This window comes from Cnephaeus nilssonii, assembly GCF_951640355.1.
Source record: "Cnephaeus nilssonii genome assembly, chromosome: 15".
Lineage (NCBI taxonomy): Eukaryota > Metazoa > Chordata > Mammalia > Chiroptera > Vespertilionidae > Cnephaeus > Cnephaeus nilssonii.
In genome coordinates, this window is record NC_137086.1 from 7,152,304 (window position 1) to 7,176,510 (window position 24,207).

At 38.5% G+C, this 24,207-nt stretch overlaps 1 protein-coding gene across 2 annotated transcripts in view; it reads right to left on the reverse strand.

The window, feature by feature from the left end:
* Positions 1-375: 375 nt before the first annotated feature.
* WDR35 (WD repeat domain 35) overlaps positions 376-24,207 on the reverse strand; it is a 46,685-nt gene continuing 22,853 nt past the window's right edge. Inside the window, exons 12-27 of one of the 2 annotated variants that reach the window (XM_079792134.1) lie at positions 22,866-23,010; positions 20,702-20,771; positions 19,589-19,642; positions 17,428-17,537; positions 16,771-16,981; positions 16,174-16,254; positions 13,726-13,862; positions 12,971-13,174; positions 11,945-12,091; positions 11,177-11,309; positions 8,812-8,922; positions 7,744-7,908; positions 6,526-6,666; positions 5,740-5,896; positions 3,963-4,203; positions 376-3,660 (exon numbers count right to left, since the gene is read on the reverse strand). In XM_079792134.1, the coding sequence (XP_079648260.1) occupies positions 3,510-3,660; positions 3,963-4,203; positions 5,740-5,896; positions 6,526-6,666; positions 7,744-7,908; positions 8,812-8,922; positions 11,177-11,309; positions 11,945-12,091; positions 12,971-13,174; positions 13,726-13,862; positions 16,174-16,254; positions 16,771-16,981; positions 17,428-17,537; positions 19,589-19,642; positions 20,702-20,771; positions 22,866-23,010 (2,258 nt within the window). In that variant the 3' untranslated portion in view covers positions 376-3,509. The remainder of the gene's footprint in view (positions 3,661-3,962; positions 4,204-5,739; positions 5,897-6,525; positions 6,667-7,743; positions 7,909-8,811; positions 8,923-11,176; positions 11,310-11,944; positions 12,092-12,970; positions 13,175-13,725; positions 13,863-16,173; positions 16,255-16,770; positions 16,982-17,427; positions 17,538-19,588; positions 19,643-20,701; positions 20,772-22,865; positions 23,011-24,207) is intronic. The other variant, XM_079792135.1, reaches the window with a different exon arrangement.

Here is a 24,207-nt window from a genome sequence, read left to right on the forward strand (position 1 = left end):
AAGCGGAAGAATCCTCGGTTTGTTTATGAATGGGTAAGGGTAGCACCTATGGGGTTTCAGCGTCACCCCGAGCAAAACACCCCAGTTCTGAGTAGGCTCGGTTTAACCCCGAGACGCTTTGGGTGGAATCCCAGCCACTTAGTTGTCCCAGGGTCCAGATCCGAATTCAAACTGTTAATTAGCTCCAGGTCCATAGATTACAAACTTCTCAACCCTTTTGAACCTTTGGAATAGTATAAAGATTAATTAAATAGTAGTTTGTGCCGACGGTCTGTGGTCTATGCTGTTACTTTACATTCCTTGACTTTTTATGCCAAAAGGAAACCCACGTAGTAATTTAAATTTGTTTAATTCAAGTAAAAGTTATGTAAAATGAATAATCCAGAGGAAATTTAAAAACAATTCCATGTACATAACATCAAAAAGAATAAAATACTTAGGAATTAATCAAGGAGGTAAAAGACTTATATAATGAAATTTTGCAGAAAAAAAGACATAGACTTCCCATGTTCATGGGTTGTAAAAACAATATTTTAAACATGCAATCACAGATTCAATGTAATCCCTCAAAACCCCAATGATGCTTTTACAGAAATAGAGAAATCCATTCTAAATCCATATGGAATTTCAGGGGATCCCAAGTAGCCAAAACAATCTTGAAAAAGAACAAAGTTGAAGGACTCATGCTTCCTGATTTAAAATCTTACTGCAAAGCTCCAGTGATCAAAATAGGGTGGCACTGGCATAAGGCAGTCTTCTCAATAAATGGTGCTGGGAAAACTGGATATCTACATGCAAAATAATGCAGTTGGATCCTAACCTAACACCATATTTAAAAATTAACTCAAAATGGATTAATGACCTAAATATAGGAGCTAAAAATACAAAATTCTTAGACAAAAACCCTCATGACATTGCATTTAGCAATCTTGGATATGACACCAGTGGCACAGACAACAAAAAGGCTATCAACAGAGTAAAAAGTATTATATATATGCATAATTTATATATAATTTTGAGAAGGGGAGAAAACATCTCGAATCATGTATCCGATAAGAGTGGGGAATGCAGAGATGGAGATTCCATGGGGCAGGCTGGTGGGTGTGTCCATCTGCTCATAGAACACACTAGGGATTCTGACATGGCGTCCCCATCACACGTGAGGAGCTCTGGTCTGCAGAACACTGGAGGGTCGTGCCCTGTGACAGAGGTGCTGGGGCCAGGTTCAGTGGCCGTCCCTCTCCAACTCGCATGCCCGTCTTCCACAGAGTCCACCTACACTGGTACTTGGCCTGCAGAGTGGCATCATCAAGCCTTCCCTCCGCCAGCTCACCCAGAAATACAACTGAAACACGATGATCTGCAGACAGTGTTATGCTTGCTGCAACCCCATGCGGTCAACTGCCCCAGGAAGAGTGGCCACACCAACAACCTGTGCCCCACGAAGAAAGTCAAATAAGGCTCTTCCTTCCCCACAGGGTGGCCTTCTACCTGAGCCCCCAGGCCCTGAGGCCTCAATAAAACTTCCATTTTGTTAACTGAAACAGCAAAAAGTAAAATAATTTTTTAAAAACAACAAACACATATTCATACATATACACACAGGCAAACGTGCCAGTTATATTTCCATAATATATATGGAGCACTTCTAAAACTCAACTTTTCCCAAGTTGGTGAACTGTTTTGCATTTCCACCAGCAACATATAAGGGTTTCAATTGCTCTATAGCCTCACCAGCACTTGTCAGTTTTAATTTTAAATAGTATAGTGATTATTTTAAAAATGAATTGAGAAAATAAGAATACACAGAAGGGGGCAGCATAATATTGCATTTTAGAAACTCAGTAGTAATATCTTGGAGCTATATCATCATCAAATTAAATACTCTTGATTTTTCTCTTAAAAGTCTAGTAACATAATTTTCCTCTTCTCCCCCATTTCTAAATGAGAACTCTGTGTGGCCTCTAAGGAGTAATGCACTCTCACCTCCAGTCACCTGATATTTACCTAGTACCCTAATAGGTGGTGGTGGTCATGGTTTCTCCTGTTTGGTAGCAAAAGTGATATTATACATGCATCATACCTTATCCACTTTCTTGCCTTATCCACTCTTCAGTCTAACACCCTCCTAACCAACCGCCACGAAAATATTTAAATTAACAAATACCATGTTATCCATAAGTTCTAGATAAAGAAAACTTAAGATAAATACAACTCATTTTTTTACTTTAATATTTATTATTTTCATATTATTTCACTTAATGCCACATAAAACCAAAGATCTCAGCCCCTGAAATACAAAAATATAATTTCAAAGTGTGCTTTAGAAAAAAAAAAAAGTCTAATACAGTCACACTCGTGCAGGACAGCAGGCGGGTCAACAATGCTATGTTGCTTTTGGGCATAGTGCCTTACTTGTTTAGCTTTATCAGTAGGTTCTGTCACCTCAGGACTTTGGCTTACCATGCGACTTTAAAACTTCACATAGTTCAGACCAAGTTATATGATAAAGAACCAAGTTCTATGATAAAGCTTTACTTAAAGGGAGTCATTACAAGAACAGAGCAGAACTGTTTCCTATACTACCTTTAATATACTACCTCTATCCAACTTCTTTCCAGTATTTGTTATATATAGACAATTCTGTTCCCTATGCCCTTTCACCATGGGAGAGTTTGTTGTTGTTATCCTGAAAAATCCTTCATTGAATAAAACCAGTTCAGTCAACTCATGCTGTGATCCTTCCTCTAGTACCATTTTCAAGACAGACAAGGTCCCCAAAACATGGCAGATCACTAAAACTGTCACAGATACAAATCCCAAACAACATACTTAAGTCTACAAGGTGTTATTTTAGAGATTTTGGGTTCTATATTAAACTGAACAAGAAGACAGCCACTCAGGCTCTATCTGAAATAATTAACTGGAGGAAAAATTCTAGTGCTCAGGCATGGCTGAACTAGTAGCCAATGAGAAGGCCCCAAGAGAGAGTTCCCAATAGATGTGTTAGGAAAGGCTTGAGGAGTCAATAGCTGATTTTGGACTTGAAGCAAATTGTTTAACCTCCTCTGGTACAACTTTGCCCCACTCCCATGTTGCTTCTATGCCCTCGCCAAGACTTTTTAGTGACTTAGTAATCTTGCCACTATGAGAAAAAAATTTCTTATTCAGAATATTTCCATAGTATCATGTAACCAACCACAAGATAGATATAGATGATAGACAGACATGAAATAAGGTTGACTTCCATATGTTTTATATGAAAATCAGCATCATTATTTCATAGTCATAGTTTAACACAAAATTATATACATAATATGTATATGTGTATATAATATAGGTATTATATATATGCATAATTTATATATAATTTTGTGTCAAAATACAACTATGAAATAAAGATGCTGATTTTCATATAAAATGTATGGAAGTCGACCTTATTATGTACACAGTTATGGCTATGCATATATGCTGCTATGTGTTACAGTTACGCATGACTTGTCATTCCTTTATCCCACTGAACTGTGGCATAAGGGACAGAAGTTGTAGTTACTGATCTCCTGAGCCAGCACGCAGTGCTTGCATACGCTGCACATCCAGAACTGGTACTCGGTGATGGGGCTGCCTGTGGCAACGCATGTCGGCAGTTTCCCTTTCCCTCTGTGAACGTAAGAGGAAGAACAAATAATTACACTTCAAAGCTTCTAATTACTTAAAACTTCATCACATTTAAAAACTGAGGAATAAAAAATATTTCAAGGTAAACTTAAAAACTTTTCTTACAATGAGAAAATAAAGCATTAATATACTTCTAAGACTAAATAAAATAGGGTATAATGTTAAGGTAACCTACTTCAAAACTTAGTGCTCTAACTACTGCTAGTATATCACACTATTATACATATAGAAATCCAAACTTCTAAAAAGGTAGAATGACACTTACTAATTACAGTTAGCCTTACCCTTTAAGAAGGTTGTCCAATTCCGATTTTCTGTTATCTTTTGGCGTATGCTTGGTGAAGATTTCTATAGCAAGATCTTCATATTGCTGTTTCTGCTCGGCACTGAGGCTCTCTAAAGACTCGAGTTTAATAAAAGCTTTTGAACAAGTCCCAAAGGCTTCGCTGGCACAAGCACAGAGTGCTAGCAGAGAGTAGATCTCCACGGCAGGGATAATGTCTTCATAGTCTCTCAGGTGAAGAGCTGGGCAAGAAAGAACAATGTGGATTTTGCAAAGTATTTCTCAACGCGCAGGGGAAAGAACCTGGGCTGAGCTGTCTTAGTTTACTCTACATAAACTTTAGCAAAGTTAAAGAAAACAATGGTGGGAGGTCGGGGCACTAGCAGGAAGAAGTACGCTACGTGATCTCCAGGGTCGGTAACGCCAGCTAACAGCTCCAGTCCTGGAAATACAGATTGATGATCTATGAGGGTGTGATGTGCTGGTGATGATACGAGCAGCAGCCTGGTGACTTCACACTGGCCCAACCAAGATGCTATAGGAAGGCAGGTGGATGGTGACAGTGCCTACGGTACTGTCGTGGCCCATCTGAAAGCACTATGGTTCAGTCATTCATGTGTCCTGGTTTATAAGATAATTCTCATACCTATGCTCTTTTGGGATTAATATATCATACTGCACGTAAATAATCTTCTATAAATTACAGTACAATAAATATGATAGCATGTTACACAACTACTAAAAATAGTCACATAGCTCTCTTTAGCAGCATGGAAAGATAACTGCAATATGCTGTTGAAGGTAGAAAGCAAGCCCATGAACAACATATATTGTATTGATTTTTTTTTTTCCAGTAAAACTGTATACAAACAGCAACTTTATGGGTATGGAAAAATGTGGAAAATGGCCCTAGCTGGTTTGGCTCAGTGGATAGAGCCTCAGCCTGCGGACTGAAGGGTCCTGGGTTCAATTCCAGTCAAGGGCACATGCCTGGGTTGTGGGCTCAATCCCCAGTAGGGGGCATGCAGGAGGCAGCTGATCAATGATTCTCTCTCATCATTGATGTTTCTATCTCTCTCTCCTTCTCCCTTTCTCTCTGAAATCAATAAAAAAATATATATTTTTAAAAATGCCGAAAAGGAAGTTCAACCAAATGTTGGAAATGATTATTTGTGAGTTATAAAATTTTACTTTTTTCTTTGAATTTTTTTGTTTTAGTTGAAATTGTTATATAAGTATCATTTTTATTTTAAAAAGTTAAATGCTATAGAAATCTATTTAATATAAAAATATTTTACAACATATTACTGTTTTTAAAAAGTACACAAAAGTATAATCTGCTATACTCCCAATATTGTAAAAAAACAAATTTATTTACTTAAATATATTTATTTTATGTAATATATTTTATTATATAGATCATAGATTATAAATATATAAATATTTATATTATATATACACAAACAAAAGGACATGGCGATTAAGTGTTTTCTTTGAATGAATAGAATAATTAATGCTACAAATGTTCTTTTTGCTTATCTCAAACTTCTTGTTTTTCTGTGAATCGTACATATTGATTCCTATGTATTAAAAAATAAAAAGAACGTCAAAAAGAGGAATGCACAAACACATTATAGATAGCAAATCTCAAACATGAAAATAGATCCATGGGGAAAAAGGTGATATTGAAATTACTACAAGGGCAGATTAAAGGAGCTCGCCCTTCCTATTCAACTTATAATTCTAGACAGACTCCGCACGTTGGGGAACAGGCCCACCTGTCTTCAACGCACTGTCCACATAGCCCTCATAGAGCTGCCTCTGCGCCAGGATGAAGAAGTGGTAGGCCTCGGCGCCCCGCCACGCGTTATCTGTGAGCCGACTCGTCGTGGACAGGACCTCTTCCTCCAGCAAACCCGCCAGGGCCGAAGTGGCCTGCAAGGGAAGCACACCACGTTTCCCCTCAGCACAACCACAACGTCCTGCCAATGAAGACAACTTCCGAAGGTGCTGCATTACCATCTCTAAATTAGCAGATTTTATCATTGCAAACTGGCATTACAGACTTAATTTCTTCATTATAATTCATGTTTTATCAAGCTGATATGATCAAATTTTCTTCAGCTTTACCGAGGTATAATTTATATAATTTATATAAATATAAGATAGTTAAAGCATACATTGTGGTGACTTACTATACACATACATTGTGAAAGGATTGATCAAATTTTAAAACAGAATTGATCAAACTTTAATAAGAGATTCATTTGCATATTTAAATAATATACATAACCTAGAAAATTTTTAGGACTCACAGATTAGAAAGGATTTACTAAATAAGGAATTAAAGCAGACTGTAGATTAGTCTTATAGTAAAAACAGTTTTCAATATTTCCAAGTAAAATTTTCTAAAATTTGAGTACTAATTCCATATCAGTCATTCCTTTCCTCATATCATTCAAGGAAATGAATGCAAATAAGCAAATTAAACGGCCTGTCCAAAAAGAGAAGTTTGATTGTTTTTTCCTTAAACACTTCGGATGACTTATATAAGGTCTACTTACCTCCGAATTCTTTCCTTTAACTTTTCCTCGCTGAGCGTTTTTCATTTGCTCGTGGTACTGCTCTATCAATAAGGCTGACAGTACATACAGCTTCTTGACACATAGAGGTTTAGTTCTTTTCTTGGCCTCTTCATCTGCAATCTTTAAGCATTTAAAGAATTGGGGGAAGATATTGCTCAATCTATATCTGTACGGATATAATCATCTCTAAATTTAATTCTCTTTAAAAAGGAGGAAAGTCAGTAGGATGGAATATAAATATCCCTCATTTTAAATATTTTTAACCCACTTTCTTTTCCTTTGTACTGATAAGTACTTAGTTCCTTCTTAGTATTTAACCCTTGAAGTTAGCACTTACAAGATTCTTAGAAAATAACAGATGTCAAGTCAGAATGAAGAAAGCATTCATGGAATGGGTAGTATTTTCCATAACAAAGAGATTTTTTTCTTATTTTTAATATATGTTTATTGATTTCATAGAGGAAGGGAGAGGAAGAGAGAGAGAGATTGAAACATAAATGATGAGAATCATTGATCAGCTTCCTCCTGCATGCCCCCTACTGGGGATCAAGCCCACAACCTGGGTATGTGCCCTTGACTGGAATCAAACCCGGGACCCTTTAATCCACAGGCCAATCTTCTATCCACTGAGCCAAACCAGCTAGGGCACGAAGAAATTTGTTAAATAATGTTCTAAGTACACAGAGATAAAATGGCTTTAACATGGTATATCCTTCAGAAATTTTTATTTAAACAATTCTGAGGGAAAATTTTATTAAAGCAAATGGAAAAAGAATAGAATGTAAAATGTGCATACACTCATACTGTACTAGTCACCTTCCTGCCAAATGCATATTATGAAAAGTGTAATGTCTTTAAAACGTGTGCATTTTAAGGAACTCAAATTCTATTGTCAACAGGACTTAATTCCCAGTTAAGGGAAATTGTTCTTTGTGGTCCCTAAAAATTCTATAATTCTTTAACATCAGTATTAAGTAAACACATAATTTCTTAGGTATCAATAAGATGCTAATATTAATAAATAGCCTGTTAGTAAAGGTAATAATAATAGGATAACACATTGCTATAGTAGTAATAAAACCAGAGGTATTTTGCTACAACAAATATTTGTTTCCAAACAAAATGGAAAACATGTTCTTTGATATCTAAGAAAACGCTGGTAACTAGAACAAACCAAATACTAACAATATTACATACCTTAAACATCAGTTTAGCAGCATCATAAAAGTAATTGGCTTTCCGATAGAGTTCTATGGCATCAAGAGTTTTATTCTTTTCCAATAAGTGAGCTGCATACCTCGCTAACAGGGATCCAATTTCTTTCATATTATGATTTTTAGCCAATTCAACAGCTTTGTTCCACTAGGAAAAAAAATATACCATTCAGTTACCTAAGCACTTACAGTCACATATCATAGAATCCACACAATAAATCTTTAAGTTTATAATAATAATGCTATATTAAAATTAAAACGGTATGTTTTTTAAAATCACTTAAAATAAAAGCAATTATAAGTTTTACAAGTAAAATATGCATCAAAACGATGACATGATCTAAGACTTTGCTTTTGCTTAAGAAGTACATCTGAAAAGGAAAGCTTCAAAGTGGATAATCACATTAACCTTAAAATTCTAACTGCTCAAACTATGAGAGAGAAAAAGATGTGTGTAGTAAAACAAAATATGCAATTTCAGTTAAGAAAATATCCTATCAGATATAACATTCGAAAGATATTTTTTATAAAGCAAATGGAGCTTTATAAAATACTTTGGGAAAATACTTAAAAGAATGCAGGGATAGTGAACAATGTCAACAACAATTCTGCACTTCAATTTTAGTTAAATCCCAGCTCTTTAAAATATCAAGTATACATTTTCTTTTCAAGGCAAAAGAATATAGATTTGCCAAAAGAAATATTAAGAAAGTAACTCAATCCTTTCCTCTTGCAATAATCATTACCTGGTCCTTCTTTGGAAACAAAACCCAATCCTAATAAAATGCAGAAAATTATGAAATTGCTTCCAGATAAAAACTTGCCAGACTAAAGCACAGGGTTACTTCCTGTTCCATACTGAGCTAGCTTTGACTGCGTCACCCCTAATGGTGACACTTCAAGAGGTGAGGGAAGGCCAACCTTTTCTCAGTCCTCAACTAAGTAGGAGACGTCCCGTCTCCTTTCACTAATTTCATCCAAGCTCCCCACCCCCTACGTCGGCCACAGTTTCTGAGGAACGACTACGGTGACTTCACTTCCAGTTCCTTACCTGGTTGAGATGCACACAGGTATCTACTGCTGCCTTTGGTTGGTTACATTTCAAAAACGCAGTCACGGCTTGTTCACACATTCCAACTCTCACAAACATTTGTGCTATTTCCTGTAAGGACAAAACCATACTATCAGATTTCACAGACCAAGAACATCACTTCTACTTAACTAACAAGACTCCCTGGGAACATGTGCGTATTAAATGAACGGTGGTTACAGTGATTTTGCATTTAAACGGACAGAGGGACAGAGGCCACCAACCAGAACGGATGCTAAGCATCACCCTCTGTAAACCCATGTTCCCCTGCCTCCCACCGGGATCTGATTTTTAACCAGGACCTGAAGACACTGACTCTTTTCTTCCTCAGGGTGGAAACCAGTTTACAGAAACACCAGCCTGTAAAACAAACCCCACACTAGTGGTAAGAAAAGCCTTTAAGGCAAATGGTATCCTCAAAGGTAACTTAATTTGAGGCTTACGGGAACTCTCATTCACCGAGCTCCCCAATATCTCTATAAAGAATGCCCCAACAAGCTGGCCATTCATCAGGTCCGGACACTGGGCCGAAACAGCTCCCTCGGAGGGAGGGCGGTGGCGGGAGAGAAAACCACACAAAAAAACATCACACCTACTGGGCTGGACTTGCCACTTCCAGAATATTTTCTTTTCTTTCTGAATCTAATTGGCCAGAGTTGTTCTTTCCCCACCCCTACTTTTAAAATATTTTGAGAAATATCATAAAAGTACATTTTGTACCAACTATCTTTTAAGAAGTAATGCTTATATTTTCTGATTATAAACTAATACATTCTTATGGTTAAAATTTTTAAAAACACAAAAATGTGGTTACTCATAATCTTATTACCCATAGGAGACTGTTCTCAACAGTCTGATGGAATTTCCAAACATCTCTGTCCTCTGAATAAATGTGTGTATATGAGGTGGTGCGTGTATTGTAATCATACCATACAGGGTGGGGCAAAAGTAGGTCTACAGTTGTGACCATGTGAAACACAGAGTTTATTCTTGTATCACTATTTAGTAACCAGAGGCCCGATGCACGAAATTCATACAAGAGTAGGCCTTCCTTCCCCCGGCTGCCAGCACCGGCTTCCCTCTGGCACCCAGGACCTGGGATTCCCTCACAGCCCCGGCTTCATCCAGAAGGATGTCTGGTCTAGTTAGCATATTATGCTTTTATTATTATAGATTAGTAATTGCTAAATATTATTCACTTGTATTATATTCCATACAAACCTACTTGCCAAACTCTGTATAAGGCTTTGTATCCTGCTTTTCCCACTTAAATATTATGTACATTTTACCATACTATTAAAAACTGCTTCAAAACTTGATTTGAAATGTGTAGTACTATTTTAAGTTCTTAATTCTTTTAGTTATTTAAGTGTTACTATAGCTATAATACTTAGTATTAACTTAGTAACATTACTATTCTGGATACTCTACAGCAAGACTTTTTTCCGCATCATTAGACACACTAACAGACAACACCCACATGGGCTCCGCTGTCGCTGTCGTTATACCCCGGGTTACAGGTAATTTCAACTTCTTTCTCACTCTAGAAAACACACAGGACTGAGAATGAAGGTATGTGAAATGCCACTACCACAGGGATAACTGCTCTCATTCACAACAGAGAAAACGGACTTATCAGAATTCTATACTCACCTATTAGTTAAGAGACAAAATTTTTGTGGCAGAGCTCACAGCTGATCCATGTGCAGACCCTGCAGCTGAGAGCTGCTAACTCTATGGTGTTACACCGCTCAGTGGTGTACATTTTGGATAAAGCAAGTCAAATACAAACTCATTACCATCATCCAACAAGTAAAGATGCTTAAAAAGGACAAAGTTCCAGAGAACTTGTAGTTTCTCTTTTTTAACACTAAATATTTTATTGTTAATATAACCTAATAAAAGTCAAGCTCTCTTTTTTAACTTTTGTTACAGCAAATTTCAAACATACGCACACTAACTAAGCACCAGATACAGATATGTGGTCAGAGATTCAAAAGCAAATCTCTGACCACATATCATTTCATCTGTAAATATGTCATGATTCAGCTAACTTTTATAAGCAATTTTATAAAACTGGTAAGACTATACAGAACTGTGATCATGTTAAAGTAGCAGGAATGTTATTAGGTTTTCCTCCATTTTTATGTATTCTGTAATATTGATGTAATGTTTTAGCAATTAAAAGCATTGTTCCACACCTAAGAAACTAAGATTATAGATTAATTTAAAATTTTCCTTCCTACAGAGGATATATCCTGACTATAACATAAAAACCTTATAAAGTAAACTAACAACTTCAAAAACTTCAATTTATAATACCTACTGGAAGCAACTTGTGGTTTTCTGGAAGTGAATTGGCAAGATTCTCCAATCCCTCACAATCTTCTAACATGTAATAACATTCAGCTAAGCGTTCTTGGTTTTGGCCTTGTACATAATATTGTACAGCATTCAACCTATGGGAGAAAAAAGGAAAACTTTTAAAGCTAATGTGAATCTCCTGATAAATAGCACTTTCACCAAAAAATTAGAATTACTAGGATTATTCTAGTCAACATCTTCAGTTACAAAATGTCTTTGAAGCATATAAATTGGGGGGCGGAGGTGAAATCTAAAACTGTGACGCATGCTTTAGTTACAACATTCCCTGAATAGTCTTAATACTGTTTTAATCTGATGCACAGTGGTGCTTCCAAACACTGACATCAGTTGAAAAGCATCCTGCTCAAAATGAAAACTTAAGAATAAAAGCCAATGATTTCTGAAAGTAATCTACAATAACAAAATGAGCCAACATAAAATACAGCTTTTACTTTTTCGGAAATGAATCATAGAATGGCTTAGACTTGCACACTGTGGTCTCAAACAGGAAGAGCTGCCGGGAATTAAGCGCAAGGTTTTGGAGTTTGGAAACTCCAGAGTTACGCAGAGCTTATCTAACAACGGGAAGCATCTCATGCTCCCAACGTGAACCTAGAGCTTAGGATCCAGGAGGATGCTCATTCCCTGAGCATCATGTCCTAGGTAAGTGTGCAGGCAGCTACGTTCCACGGGCTGTGATTGGGTGAGTGGGTCCAGGCAGGCTCCTTACCACTTTTGTCGGTCAGCAAAGTAGTCTCCGATGGCATTGTGGGCTTGCTCAAGGAGACTGTCATCCGCATCACCAGACCCCGTTTTCAGGAGCTGGAGTACTCTAAACCAATCTCCCAATTTCAGCCGCAGGCCAATAGCAAGATCTCTGCAAACAAAGGCATTCATTCATTTACTAATTCATTCATTTGACAAATATTTATCAAGCGCCTACTATGTGCCAGGTCCAATTCTAGGGTACTGAGAACACACAGCAATGAACGGACAGACATGGTAATTCTCCCGACATTTTAGAAACTTATCCTGACCAGGTAGGAGGCAACGGGGAGAACCTGGAATCTGGAAAAGGAAACAATTTCCCTCCTTCTATTTTCCTGGACTTCCAATTTCCTCAGCAAAATAATGACTTAAATAATAATCACTTCTTTTCATCATTTTCTTAGACATGATCAGGTTTATTGAAAAACCAAACATATAAAAACATGTTTCGCTTTATCTTTCTTTTCAGGGCTTAAGTTATATTAAGGGCCTCTCACAAGTACAAATAATATTAATAAAAATTAGACAATGTTTAGAGCTTAAATGAAGTTCATACATTATTTTACATGAATCTAAAATAAAATATAAAGAGTAAAACTCAATCCCTAAATACATTTGATTTTTATTTCATGCTCCTTGACAACAGTAAATTAAATAATGGCCTAAACCCAAATAATGAACTGTGTAATAAATGAGAAAAGCCCCAGTCTCCGTGCTCAGATGATTATTTTTCCTACGCAGTGAAAAAATCTACCAGGGCCAGCTATTCATATGTGTGAAAACTAAGAAAACTGCCCCAAATTACAAGCCATAAATTAATGAGGGGCATGTGGAATATTTAGGTTGTACTCCAACCTGAAATGATTTTCTATAAGAAATGGTTTGGTACCGTTAATCTGTTTTACATTCCTCATTCATAAAAAAAAAAAAAAAAAAAAAAGTGATGACCTCAGGCAGTACCCCGGATGCCGGCACCCTGAGCACTGACCTTCTGTCCATGTCAAGATACATCTTCTCAGCCTCTTCGAACCTGCCGAAGTAGGCAGCCACTTCCGCCTGCTTCATGGCCTCGCTCTGCAGCTGGCCCAGGCGCTTCACAAACTTGATGCCTTGGTAGTCTTTGCAGTGCACAAACGCTTGCTCTGCCGTGTGCAAATCCAGCTTCTGGAGAGCCGCTTCAGCCAGCAGGCGCCTTCAGAAAGAAGGATCCGAAAAGTCTATGGCAAATTCCTGATAAACGAGTCTTGAACCAGAACTTAATTATTGTAACTATGGTTTCCAGTGACACACGGTGGGAAGCGATTATTCTCACACATTTTTATACCCACTTCATTTAGTATTATGCCTATTTTGAGGTCTTCCACATCTAAAATGAATTTATCTTAAAAAGAAGAATGAGAGCGGGAAGGCCATCCCGATGGAGGCTGGCAGGAGAGGGAGCCAGAGCTGAGGGTTTAAAAGCACCCACCAGTCCTAGCCAGTTTGGCTCAGTGGATAGAACATCTGCCTGCAGGCTGAAGGGTCCCGGGTTAGATTCTAGTCCAGGGCACATGCCTGGGTTTCGGACTCGATCCCCATTAGAGGGCGTGCAGAAGGCAGCCAACCAATGATTCTCTCTCATCATTGGTGTTTCTATCTCTCTCTTCCTTTCCCTTCCTCTCTAAAATCAATAAAAAAAAATTTTTTTTTAATTAAAAAGAAAACACCCACCAGCCACTTGGGGAGGGGTTCTACTCTACATACCAAAGTCGGGGGTGTGGATTGTCCTCTATGAACTGCGACGCATCTTCAATTCCCACCTTCTCAATCAATGCTCGACTATCTCGCAGAGACCGAATCTCAAAGTTAATTATGTAATCCTTGTTGGGATGTTCTGGATTCTAAACGTAAAGACGGAAAGAAAGAAATTCAAATAGTTGCCTTTGGAGTATATGTTTCTTTTTTTACAGTTTAACATAGAACTGCATCATAGTGTAGGCAAAACTTGGAAGCAAAAGAAGTCCCCCGTGGCGATCTTTTGAGTTACCAAGAAAACATGCCTCCTAGCTATCAGGCTGCCTGTGGGCAGAGGGGACAGTGGTAAAAGGGACACTCAGGCAGCCTGGTTTCCCTCAGCTCAAACAGTCTATGGTCTATTCCCGAGGCACTGCTGACTTCTTGTCCAAAGTGCTGGGCCTCCAGGAGAGCAGCAAACGTGGGGGCACGGCCTCTGCCCTCCCTCCTTCACCCCCCTCTCAGCCTGGGCGATGAAACGGTTGCTCTACTGCTGGTGAGCAGCAGGCAAACAAAAGAAAAAGAGCTGGTGCTCATCGCCACTTTTGTTTTGTAATTTAGCAATCTAACAACAAAAAAACGAAGGCCTGTCTCGCAGGGAAGAGCTAATGGCCAAAGAAAGGAAACAAGTGGTTATAATGAACTCAGCAACATTCTGCGTATTCCAAGTAATGAAAAGCGAAGCGTATGAGAGAGAAAATGAGAGCCCCCAGGTGTAAACAGCAATGGCTCCCAGAGACCAGTTCTCTGAAAAGCTGAACTGAGCCGCGTGGACCCCTGCTCACCCTGCCACGAAACCACTGCATCTAGAAACTGGGAAGTCCTTAGGGCTCTCCAGGCACAGAGGAGGAAGTAGTATGAAAAGAGCATGAGGTTGGGATTCAAACAGACCTGGCTCAAATCCTAATTCCGCTGCTTTCTGGCTGACAACTCTCTGTAGGGCCTGCCTACCGTCCTACAGCTATGAGGCCGGAGGGCAAGGGTGAAGGGTGAGAGGTGAAGCCTAAGTGCTGTCCGCGTCAAACATCAAAGGTGAAGTGTGAGGTGTCACTGCGACCTAGGATTATGTAATCTCCAATGGGAGCATCTGGCTCTTCTCCACGTGGAGAGCACTTCCGCAACCAGGAAAGAAAAAGGCCTGTCCCTGTTTAGATTGTGAGACTAGAACTGGCTCCATCTGCAGTTACTGTCCTGTTTAAATTGAATACATAACACCAGAGAATATATATTTTCCCTTTTCCTCTCTTATGAATAAAGAGAGAAGGCCTTTTGCTTGTCGTCTTTCCCAAAAGACTTAAATATGAGACTAAACAACTACCCTCTAGCTCACGCCAGTCTCCTTCCCGCTCTCTCACACCATTTTCACACCCGCTGGGGAGGCTGCTCTTCTCCCCGGACGCCTCACTAAGGAAGCAGTAACCTTTCTACACCTTCTAGGTGCCTGTGGGCTCATCACCCTTGACATCCAAATGGGACTCTGGGTGGGGCCCATCCCGCTGCTGCAGGTGGTCATGATTCAGGGAAGAAAAAACCTGGTTCATAATAAAATGGCTATAACTTACATACCAAACTAAAATGTGAAAACATGCTACAAACTGCAACTAACTTCTGGAAATTTAAAATCTACTACTTAATTCCAAAAAATATACAAAGTACATATAAAAAGTAAGTGCTTTGGATAAAATGAAGCTAAAAGTAATTCTCAAATGATGGTTAATGAAGACCAAAGTAGGGGTTTGAAGAGATATCTGGAACCAGAAATAGGTTATTTTTTAAAAACCTGGAAAAAATGAAAAGATGGTGAATTTTCAAAGAAAAGATTACTCAAGTATCCTAGAACCAGGAAAGGACTAAGTAAATTGTCAAAAGTTTCTTCAGGACCTCTTCGTTATTCATATAAAAATGACAACAACTAGCTACCATTTTTGAGCTTTTGGTCCTAGCACTGTGCTAAGTGCTTTTTAAACATTATAAATCAGAATCCTATCAAATAGGTATTACCTCTATCCATATTTGATAGAGGTAAAAAGTGAGGCTTGTAAGCAGGAAAGTGATGCTCTGAAAAAGAGGGAACTGTCTACAGGTGCAGTGACAGAGCAGGTGGGACCCAGAGAGACTGACTCCTCAAAGCGTACCCCTAACCGGGACCCCACACTGCTTGCTGCAAAATTAATCCTAGTCAAGCCAGCAGCAGAAATATAATTGTTTTTTAATAATTACCTTGTCCTGGCCGCAATGGCTCAGTTAGTTGGAGTGTCATTCCTACCAAAAGGTTGCGGGTTCGATTCCCAGTCAGGGCACATGCCTGGGTTTCAGGTTCGATCCCCAGTTGGGGCACATTCCTATGTGAGGCACATCAATGTTTCTCTCTCTTGCCCTTCTCTTCCCCAGTGAGGATTAAAAAAAAAAAAGAATTACCTTTAATATCTCGTCCAATAAAACAGATTTAATTTCTAAATCCTCAAAGTTGCAAATATGTCCAGAAGTCTGAATGGGTTCCTTTAAAGACAAAAACAAATATTATACTTAATTATATAAAATTTTCCTTCTTCAACATAAAGCAGAGGAATGAATAGCAGGGTGAGTTAACCACACGGGACCACAGCCAGCAGGTCCCCGTGAGTGAGAACAGTACAGCACGGTTTATGAAGAAACCCAGTCAGTGGTACGGTTATAAAAATTCATCCAGCTGTAAATCTCAGAGAAACCTAAGTGCTGGCCAAGCCAGACAACAAGCTCAAATTTAAGAAGAAGAAGGCTGCTCTGTTAAAGCTACTTAGCAATCACTTTCCACAGGCACAGATGCTCAGAGGACGCAGAGAATATGTAAAGGACGGTATCATTCCCCTGTAAGGCCAAATACATTAAACTCCACGGAAATGTTTCTGTTTACTTTCAGAAATTCATGCAGACAATACCAATAAACCTCTTGAGGAAACAAAGAAGAAATACCCAGATCTTGGTATTTGTACTGTTATGATTTATGTACCGTTAATGCTCATTTCTTGTCTTTACCTCAGGATCCAAGTTTCTGAAAACATACATTCTCGTTTTCTCCATCATTGCAAACAAATCAGGATTATCTTTGGCCCACTTCATATCCCAGACATCTTTTCGCTCCAATTTCAACAGCTCGCCAATGACTTGCTGTCCCGTGCTGTCTGTTACCCGTGCATCCAAGTCAAAGAAGGTTAGGACGCCTGAGTTGTCTATGATGGCAAGACGGCTACACGTAATGAAATCGGAGAAGGGGGAGAATGCTAACATTACTATCGGCGATCATGAATGTAATGATGACCAGCAATCCAGGCAGAAATGGCTTTAAATAAAAAGCTGACTTTAACCACGGTTTTACAAATCGGATAGAAGACATGGACTACTCTCCATTTTGCTTCCTTGTGAGGAAAAGATATCCAAGGAGATTAAAGCAACAGGCATATAAATAACTTGAACATTGCACTAGCATTTCTATGTTTTGCCCAATTAGAGAAAGACATCTAAACCAAATACAGTACCAAAAATATAAATATTTAAATGCAAATACAGTATAGTAAAACCACACAGAACTATAAGGCAAGTTTAAACACACACATATCTTTGCATTTATTGCATAAATCTAGCACTCCACACTGATAACGTCCACGTCTACTTGAGGGGGGCCCTCAGACTTACCTAGAGTTGCAGTTCAGCGATAACTGGTTGGCTCGACAATTAAGGGAATATTTTTGAATCAAAACAACATTAGGAAGACTGTATCTCTGAATGGCGCCAGATTCACGACCCTATGGAAGTTACTTTTGATTATTAAGCAAATTTCCACAATATTTTAAAGGTCAATATTAAATTACAACTACAGGTCTCTCTATATGTTCATAATTTGTTTCAAAATCAAAGTGATGGTATCATAGCAAATCCCGTTGTGATAGTGAATCATGTTACTGAGTACATATTTCTCTCCTAAGTTAACCAAAACCTTTTAAAAGTGGCAGGAGGTGATCCAATTGTTTTCATGTAGCATTCGAAAAAGAAGTAAAAAATCTAGTTCTTCAATAATATACACATTCTTATATCACAAGGAAGAAATACTTAGCGTTATTTATAGTTGTCTAGGGTCGTGGTCGGCAAACTGCGGCTCGCGAGCCACATGCAGCTCTTTGGCCCCTTGAGTGTGGCTCTTCCACAAAATACCATGGCCTGGGCGAGTCTATTTTGAAGAAGTGGCATTAGAAGAAGTTTAAGTTTAAAAAATTTGGCTCTCAAAAGAAATGTCAATCATCGTACTGTTGATATTTGGCTCTGTTGACTAATGAGTTTGCCGACCACTGGTCTAGGGTAATAATCAGGGTACATTAAAGGCTAAAATATAAAGCATTTACTGCATTACATTTCATATATAAGATCACTGGATGAAACAGTTGCTGCAGAAAGTCTATCTGATATGTGTCAGGAAGATTATCAGAAAGCAGTGATACAATCAGTATTAAATGTGCTTAAAAATGAAATAGAGTGTAAGTTCCTATGCAACTCTGTGCGGGCCTTAAGGAGCGAACCACGGTTTTCCAACCCTCTGTGCCCCAAGCCGAGCCCAGGCCATGGGGCACAGTGGAGGCTCCTGGCAGCCAGTCTTCCCCTGTCCCTTCCCTGCCACAGAGCAGCGCTGCTGTTGCACAGTGACTCTCAGGAGGGGCCGATCAGAAAGGCTGGGGAGAGCCAGGGGGTGGGGATGGGGGGATATTTTCTAATGTATAAAAGGGACATATGGGCGTTAAAATATTTAATATATCAACAAAATAAGATTTTGGTTTTGAAAAAGGTGGTCCTGTGGCTTAAAAAGTTTGAAAAAGTCAAAGTTCTAAAAACTGTTCACATTGCAACAGTGGGAAGAGGTGTTCAATGCAGAGGGCATCTTCTCCATCGAAACTTTTGGCTGATATTAAAACTATTTCAATGTGTTTCTCATAGGTGGGTTCTCATTTAGGAGCTAGGTTAATTTTTGTAATTGTTTTGAATTGCAAGTTATTATTTTCTGCAAATGTCAGAAACACACGCAAATGTTTACTTAAAAGCCACCCTCATATAGCAAAAGAGAAAAGAAGAGATTCCACAGACCTAAGACAAACTGCTGAAAACATACACCAAGTTCATTCGGTGAGGAAAAATGAATACCACGTTCTTAAGATTGTTTCCCCCTTAAATTAACTAATGGCTAAAGCACATAACTAGGACTGGACACAGACACCCTTAAGGCTTCGTTTCCATAATTCCAATTCAGTGACTCTACCAGCATTACTATGTCAAAGTCAACATTTATCTCTAAAATTAATATTTTCAAATGTCAGAACTCAAGAAAAGACACTATACACTGATGTTATTTGAAAAATTCAGCAAAAATTTGCCATGTACTTCTTTATTTTAATGGCTAGCAAACACACCACCTCTCCACCCTAAATCTTACAAAAGTAGCTGAGCCAAAGCACTTTCTCCAATGTAAACTAGCAGGCGACAAAGAGGAGGAAACCTCTAAACCTACGACCACCATCCAACCCGCCCCACTTCTGCTAACCCTTTAGAGGGCTCATTCAACCCAGTGTCAAGCTCTCCTCTCCCCAACTGACCCTCATTCTACTGCTTTTACAAACAGCTCTTTCCAAAAGATGAACAATTTGTGAAGCAATCTTTAAGACTTTCTTTTTTTTTAAGACTTTCTTATTTCTTATGTTGGATTCAATTAAACACAAAGTACCCCATAAGATGATATTCAAATCCAAAACATGATGCTTTGCTCTATTTTTACAATTTAAACAACTATTACTCAATTTTTTTCACAACTTACCACAATCAACGTCTTATCAGATGCAGTTAAGGCACAAATTGGATCCCTCGTGCCCTAAAATAAATCAATTTGTTATTCTTTAACAAATATTTATTAGGTGACTAATCTGGTATAAGGCAGTATGCAGTTCAACAATACATTTACTAACTTAACAAACTTTTACTAACCTGCTATGTGCCAGACACTAAACTGACACTAAACTAAGCACTAGAGATACTCGGATGAAATCTTTACCCTCAGAGATTAGTCAAAAGTCTACTGGGGCCTGGCTGGGCATCAACCAGGTTGCAGGCTCGATCCCCAGTAGGGGCGTGCAGGAGGCACCCGATCCATGCTTCTCTCTCATCACTGATGTTTCTATCTCTCTCTCTCTCCCTTCTTCTCTGAAATCAATAAAAATATTTTTTTTAAAAGAAGTTCACCCAGTAGTTATGAGATCACAGAGGAAGGAGCATGGAGGCAAAAACCTGAGCTTAGTCATAAAAGATGAACAGATGGTAGAAGGATCACCATGCCAAAATGGGGGAGGGAGATGGCCTGGCACTGTCACAACCTGGATGGCACTCAAGAGGTTACGCTTAGTGAAAGGAAGCCCATCTCTAAAGGTCGCATGCTATACGATTCCATTCATAAAACATTCTCAGGGTGTCAAAACTCTAGAGAGGGAAACAAATTAGTGGTTGCCAGGGAACAGGGATGGCGTAGAGAGGAGGTGTGAAAATGAAGAAGTGGCTAGCACAAGGCACACATGCAAACTATCAGGAATCGGATCATAGTTTAACAGTAATATTACCAGTGTCAATTTCCTGACTGTGATATTATACTACATTTATATAAAATGTCCCATTTAAAGGAAGCTGGGTAAAGAAGTTCTATGTACTATTTTTGCAACTTCCTGTGAGCCTACAATTATTTTAAAATAAAATGTTTTTAAAAATCAAAAGAAGAAAAAGTAGCAGATCTAGAAAATGGTTTTCAGAATAGAAAAAATTTTAAAGAATTATTAGGATATCTCTCTCTGGAAACAAATTATTTTACTGGTCTCAAAATAAAATTATAGTATTTCCAAATCTACACATATTAATGTTTGATGACAGCAATAAAATCACCTACTTGAATGGCTTTATTATAATCAAGCACTCCATCCACTGATCCAGAAGGATTATCATCAATATGATAGATTCTGGGGGGGAAAATCAGAATTTCAAAGATAATATAAAGGTTATACTATTTCATAATCTCTAGAATAGTTAAAGGATTGGATGACACCAATGAATATTTTTATCTTATATAATAAAAGGCTAATATGCAAATAGGCCAAATGGTGGAATGACTGGTTGCTATGATATGCACTGACCACCAGGGGGCAGACACTCAATGTAGGAGTTACTTCCTGGTGGTCAGTGCACCAGAAGCCGGGCTCACAGCTGGCAAGCACAGCGTCAGTGGCAGGAACCTCTCTTGCCTCCATGGCAGCGCTAAGGATGTCTGACTGGCGGCTTAGGAGGCGCCAGCCTAAGCCATCAGTTGGACATCCCCTAAGGGTAAGGTGACCAGACGTCCCGCTTTTGGCGGAACAGTCCCGATTTTTAACAATTTGTCCCGCGTCCCTCGGCATTTTAAAAAAGTCCCGATTTTTGGAAAGAATGCACGACAAGCTAGGGAATGGCGGGAGAACGGGAAGGGAATATACGGTTTTCGGTGGCCATGTGGCTATTTAGCCAGGATATGAGTTTTATATTATTTTTGTTAATTTTATAATGTTAAACTTTAATTATAACAAATAATTGTTGAGAACTGATTATCGAGAACTGCTTATCAAAGTTCGCATTGTTGATCAGTTGTTAGAATTCGACCACCATTGTTTGGACTAAATGAACAATGGCATTTTTTGGGATTGGCAATGACGAAAACATTTTGTAACTGTCTCTCAGACGATACACATCGTACTGCGTGCTAGTAAGCTAGTTAAACAAGTGATGTCATTACAAATCAGCTATTCAGATAATTTAGGTAAGTAATTTATTTATTTCATAAATACATAAATTTTCTTGAATTTAGCAGACAGTACTCGTATTATTTATATTTTATAGTGGCGGCAAAAAGTCTAGCACCAGCCTTGAAAGTGACACGACTTACATTACGGCAAATTCATGACCTTTTAAACAACGACAGCAATCTACTAAAAAAAATTCACTCAAATGAGAAATATGCCAAAGAATAAAATAATACTATACATAATTTTTTATTTATTATATTTGTAAATTGTACTTATGTTGAAATTTAAAAATATATATTACAATACTATTTTTGAATTCTATTAAAATTTTAGTTGCTCCATATAGACTAAATTTTTAATCAAGAACCCTCCCCCCTACCCGTCAATGGTGTCCCGCTTTACCAATGTTAACCCTTTGCACTCGCTTGCTTTTTTCTCGATTCCTTTATTTTAATGCTAACCGTGTCGAGTCACACTTGACATCCGAGTGCAAAAGGTTAAAATCTGGTCACCTTACCTAAGGGCTCCCAGACTGCGAGAGGATGCAGACCGGACTGAGAGACCCCCCACCCCCACCCCAAGTGCACAAATTTTGTGCACCAGACCTCTAGTTTAACATAAATGCTGTTATTTTAAAGAATTCTTGACAATGCTGAATCTTATAAAGGTAGAAATTATCTACCTATCAGGTGAGAGACAGAAGCCACGTGACCAGTGCACCCGATCTAAGACCTCGTCCATGCCTGTGTCTAAGGACCTGCCTCTCCTAGGGGAAGAACACTAGAATCACCCCCTCCTGTCCCGGAAGGATCCGCACCACTCACACACCAGCCTTAGCTGAATCACCATATTTCAGTAGAAGATCGTAACCCTAACTAGGTGAGAGGAGATGGGTGAGAATAGCCATTTCCTTATAAAAACACAAATTTCCAGTCTTCATCTCTAAGGGCTTTCTTTTATTACACCACTCTTACCTCTCTTTTATTTTGATAAATTTAAACAGATACATTTGAAAGATATTTAGATTAACTGGAAAATATTATTTGTGTTCATCAAAACAATTTACAGTTCTCAGGCATGACAATTTATAACTAATGCTGTGTGATTTTAACGTGAACTAGTTGAGGACAGCATTTGAGAGCTTGCTCCCTGGCATATGTTGTCAGTTCGGCTCAAAGAAACTTGTAAAAATTCTCTACAGGTTTTGAAGAAATAAAAAATAAATATTATAAATATGATACGGTTGAGCTTCTAAAAAATATGCACCAAGAGACATACCTTTCTCTCCCTTCTTTCCGAGACCGTGTCATCTGATTAATTTCCAACGCTGTGAGCTTCTTTGACACACGATATTGCCAGATATAAAATGCTTCTTTTGAAGCTGCTATCACATGGGTTTTGGTCATTGCAACAAATAATGGAACTATTAAAAAACATTGGGACAATTAGGTTACAGTCGCACAGAACCTCAGAATGTGCTGCAAAGGACGTCAGCGATCCCCAAGTTCAACCCCTCCTTTTACAGACAACATACCCCACACAGTCTGGGAAATCAGCTGAGAGTCAAAAGCTTGTAAAACCATACAAAAAAATGTTCATTCAAAATAGGTCAAAGACCTAACTATAGGACTCTTAGAAAGAAATGTAGGAGTAAATCTTTGTGACTTGGGTTAGGCAATGGTTTCTTAAATATGACACCAAAAAAGCGCAAGCAACAAAAGCTAAAGTAGGTAAAATGGACTTCACCAAAATTAAAAACCATGTGTGCTTCAAAGGACACCATCCACAAACTGAGAAGACAACCCACAAAACGTAAAATATATTTACAAATCAAATACATGATAAAGAATTATATCTAGAAAATGTAAAGAAATCTTATACTTCAGAGACAAGTAGCCCAATTGAAAAATGGGCAAAGGATCCAGACAGAAATTTCTCCAATGAAGATACACAAATGACCACTAAGCAAATGAAAAGCTGCTCAAGAGCATTAGCCATCAGGCAAATGCCACAAGGTACCACTTCACACCCACCGCACCTGCTAGAATCAAGCAGTCACACAAGACCTGAGTATTGACAGGATGTGGAGAAACGGTTGGACTGTACAGTGGTGCACAGCTAGCAGTTCCTCAAAATGTTAAACCCAGAATAACCATATGCCCCAGCAATTCCACTCTTGGGTATACCCAAGAGAAATGAAAATTTACGTCCACATAAAAAGTCATACACAAATGTTCGTAACAGCATTATTCATCATAGCCAAAAAGTAAAAACAGCCCACGTGTCCATTAACTAATGAATGAAAAATAAAATCCAAGTCCTTCCTCCCTTCCCCACTACCATTACTGCTTGGTGTAGGCATTTACTACACCTTCTCTCTGATCTCATATGTCTTATATTTCCTCATTAGTTTAGAAAAGAAAACCTGGCCAGAGTGGCTCAGTTGATGGAGTGACATCCTGTGTACCGAAAGGTTGCCAGTTCAAGTCCCAGTCAGGGCACATACCTGGGTTGCAGGTTTGATCCCCAGTTGGGAAGCTAACAAAAGGCAAATGATGGATGTTTCACTCTCCCATCGATGTTTCCCTCTCTCACTCTCCCTTTCTCTCATATCCTCAGG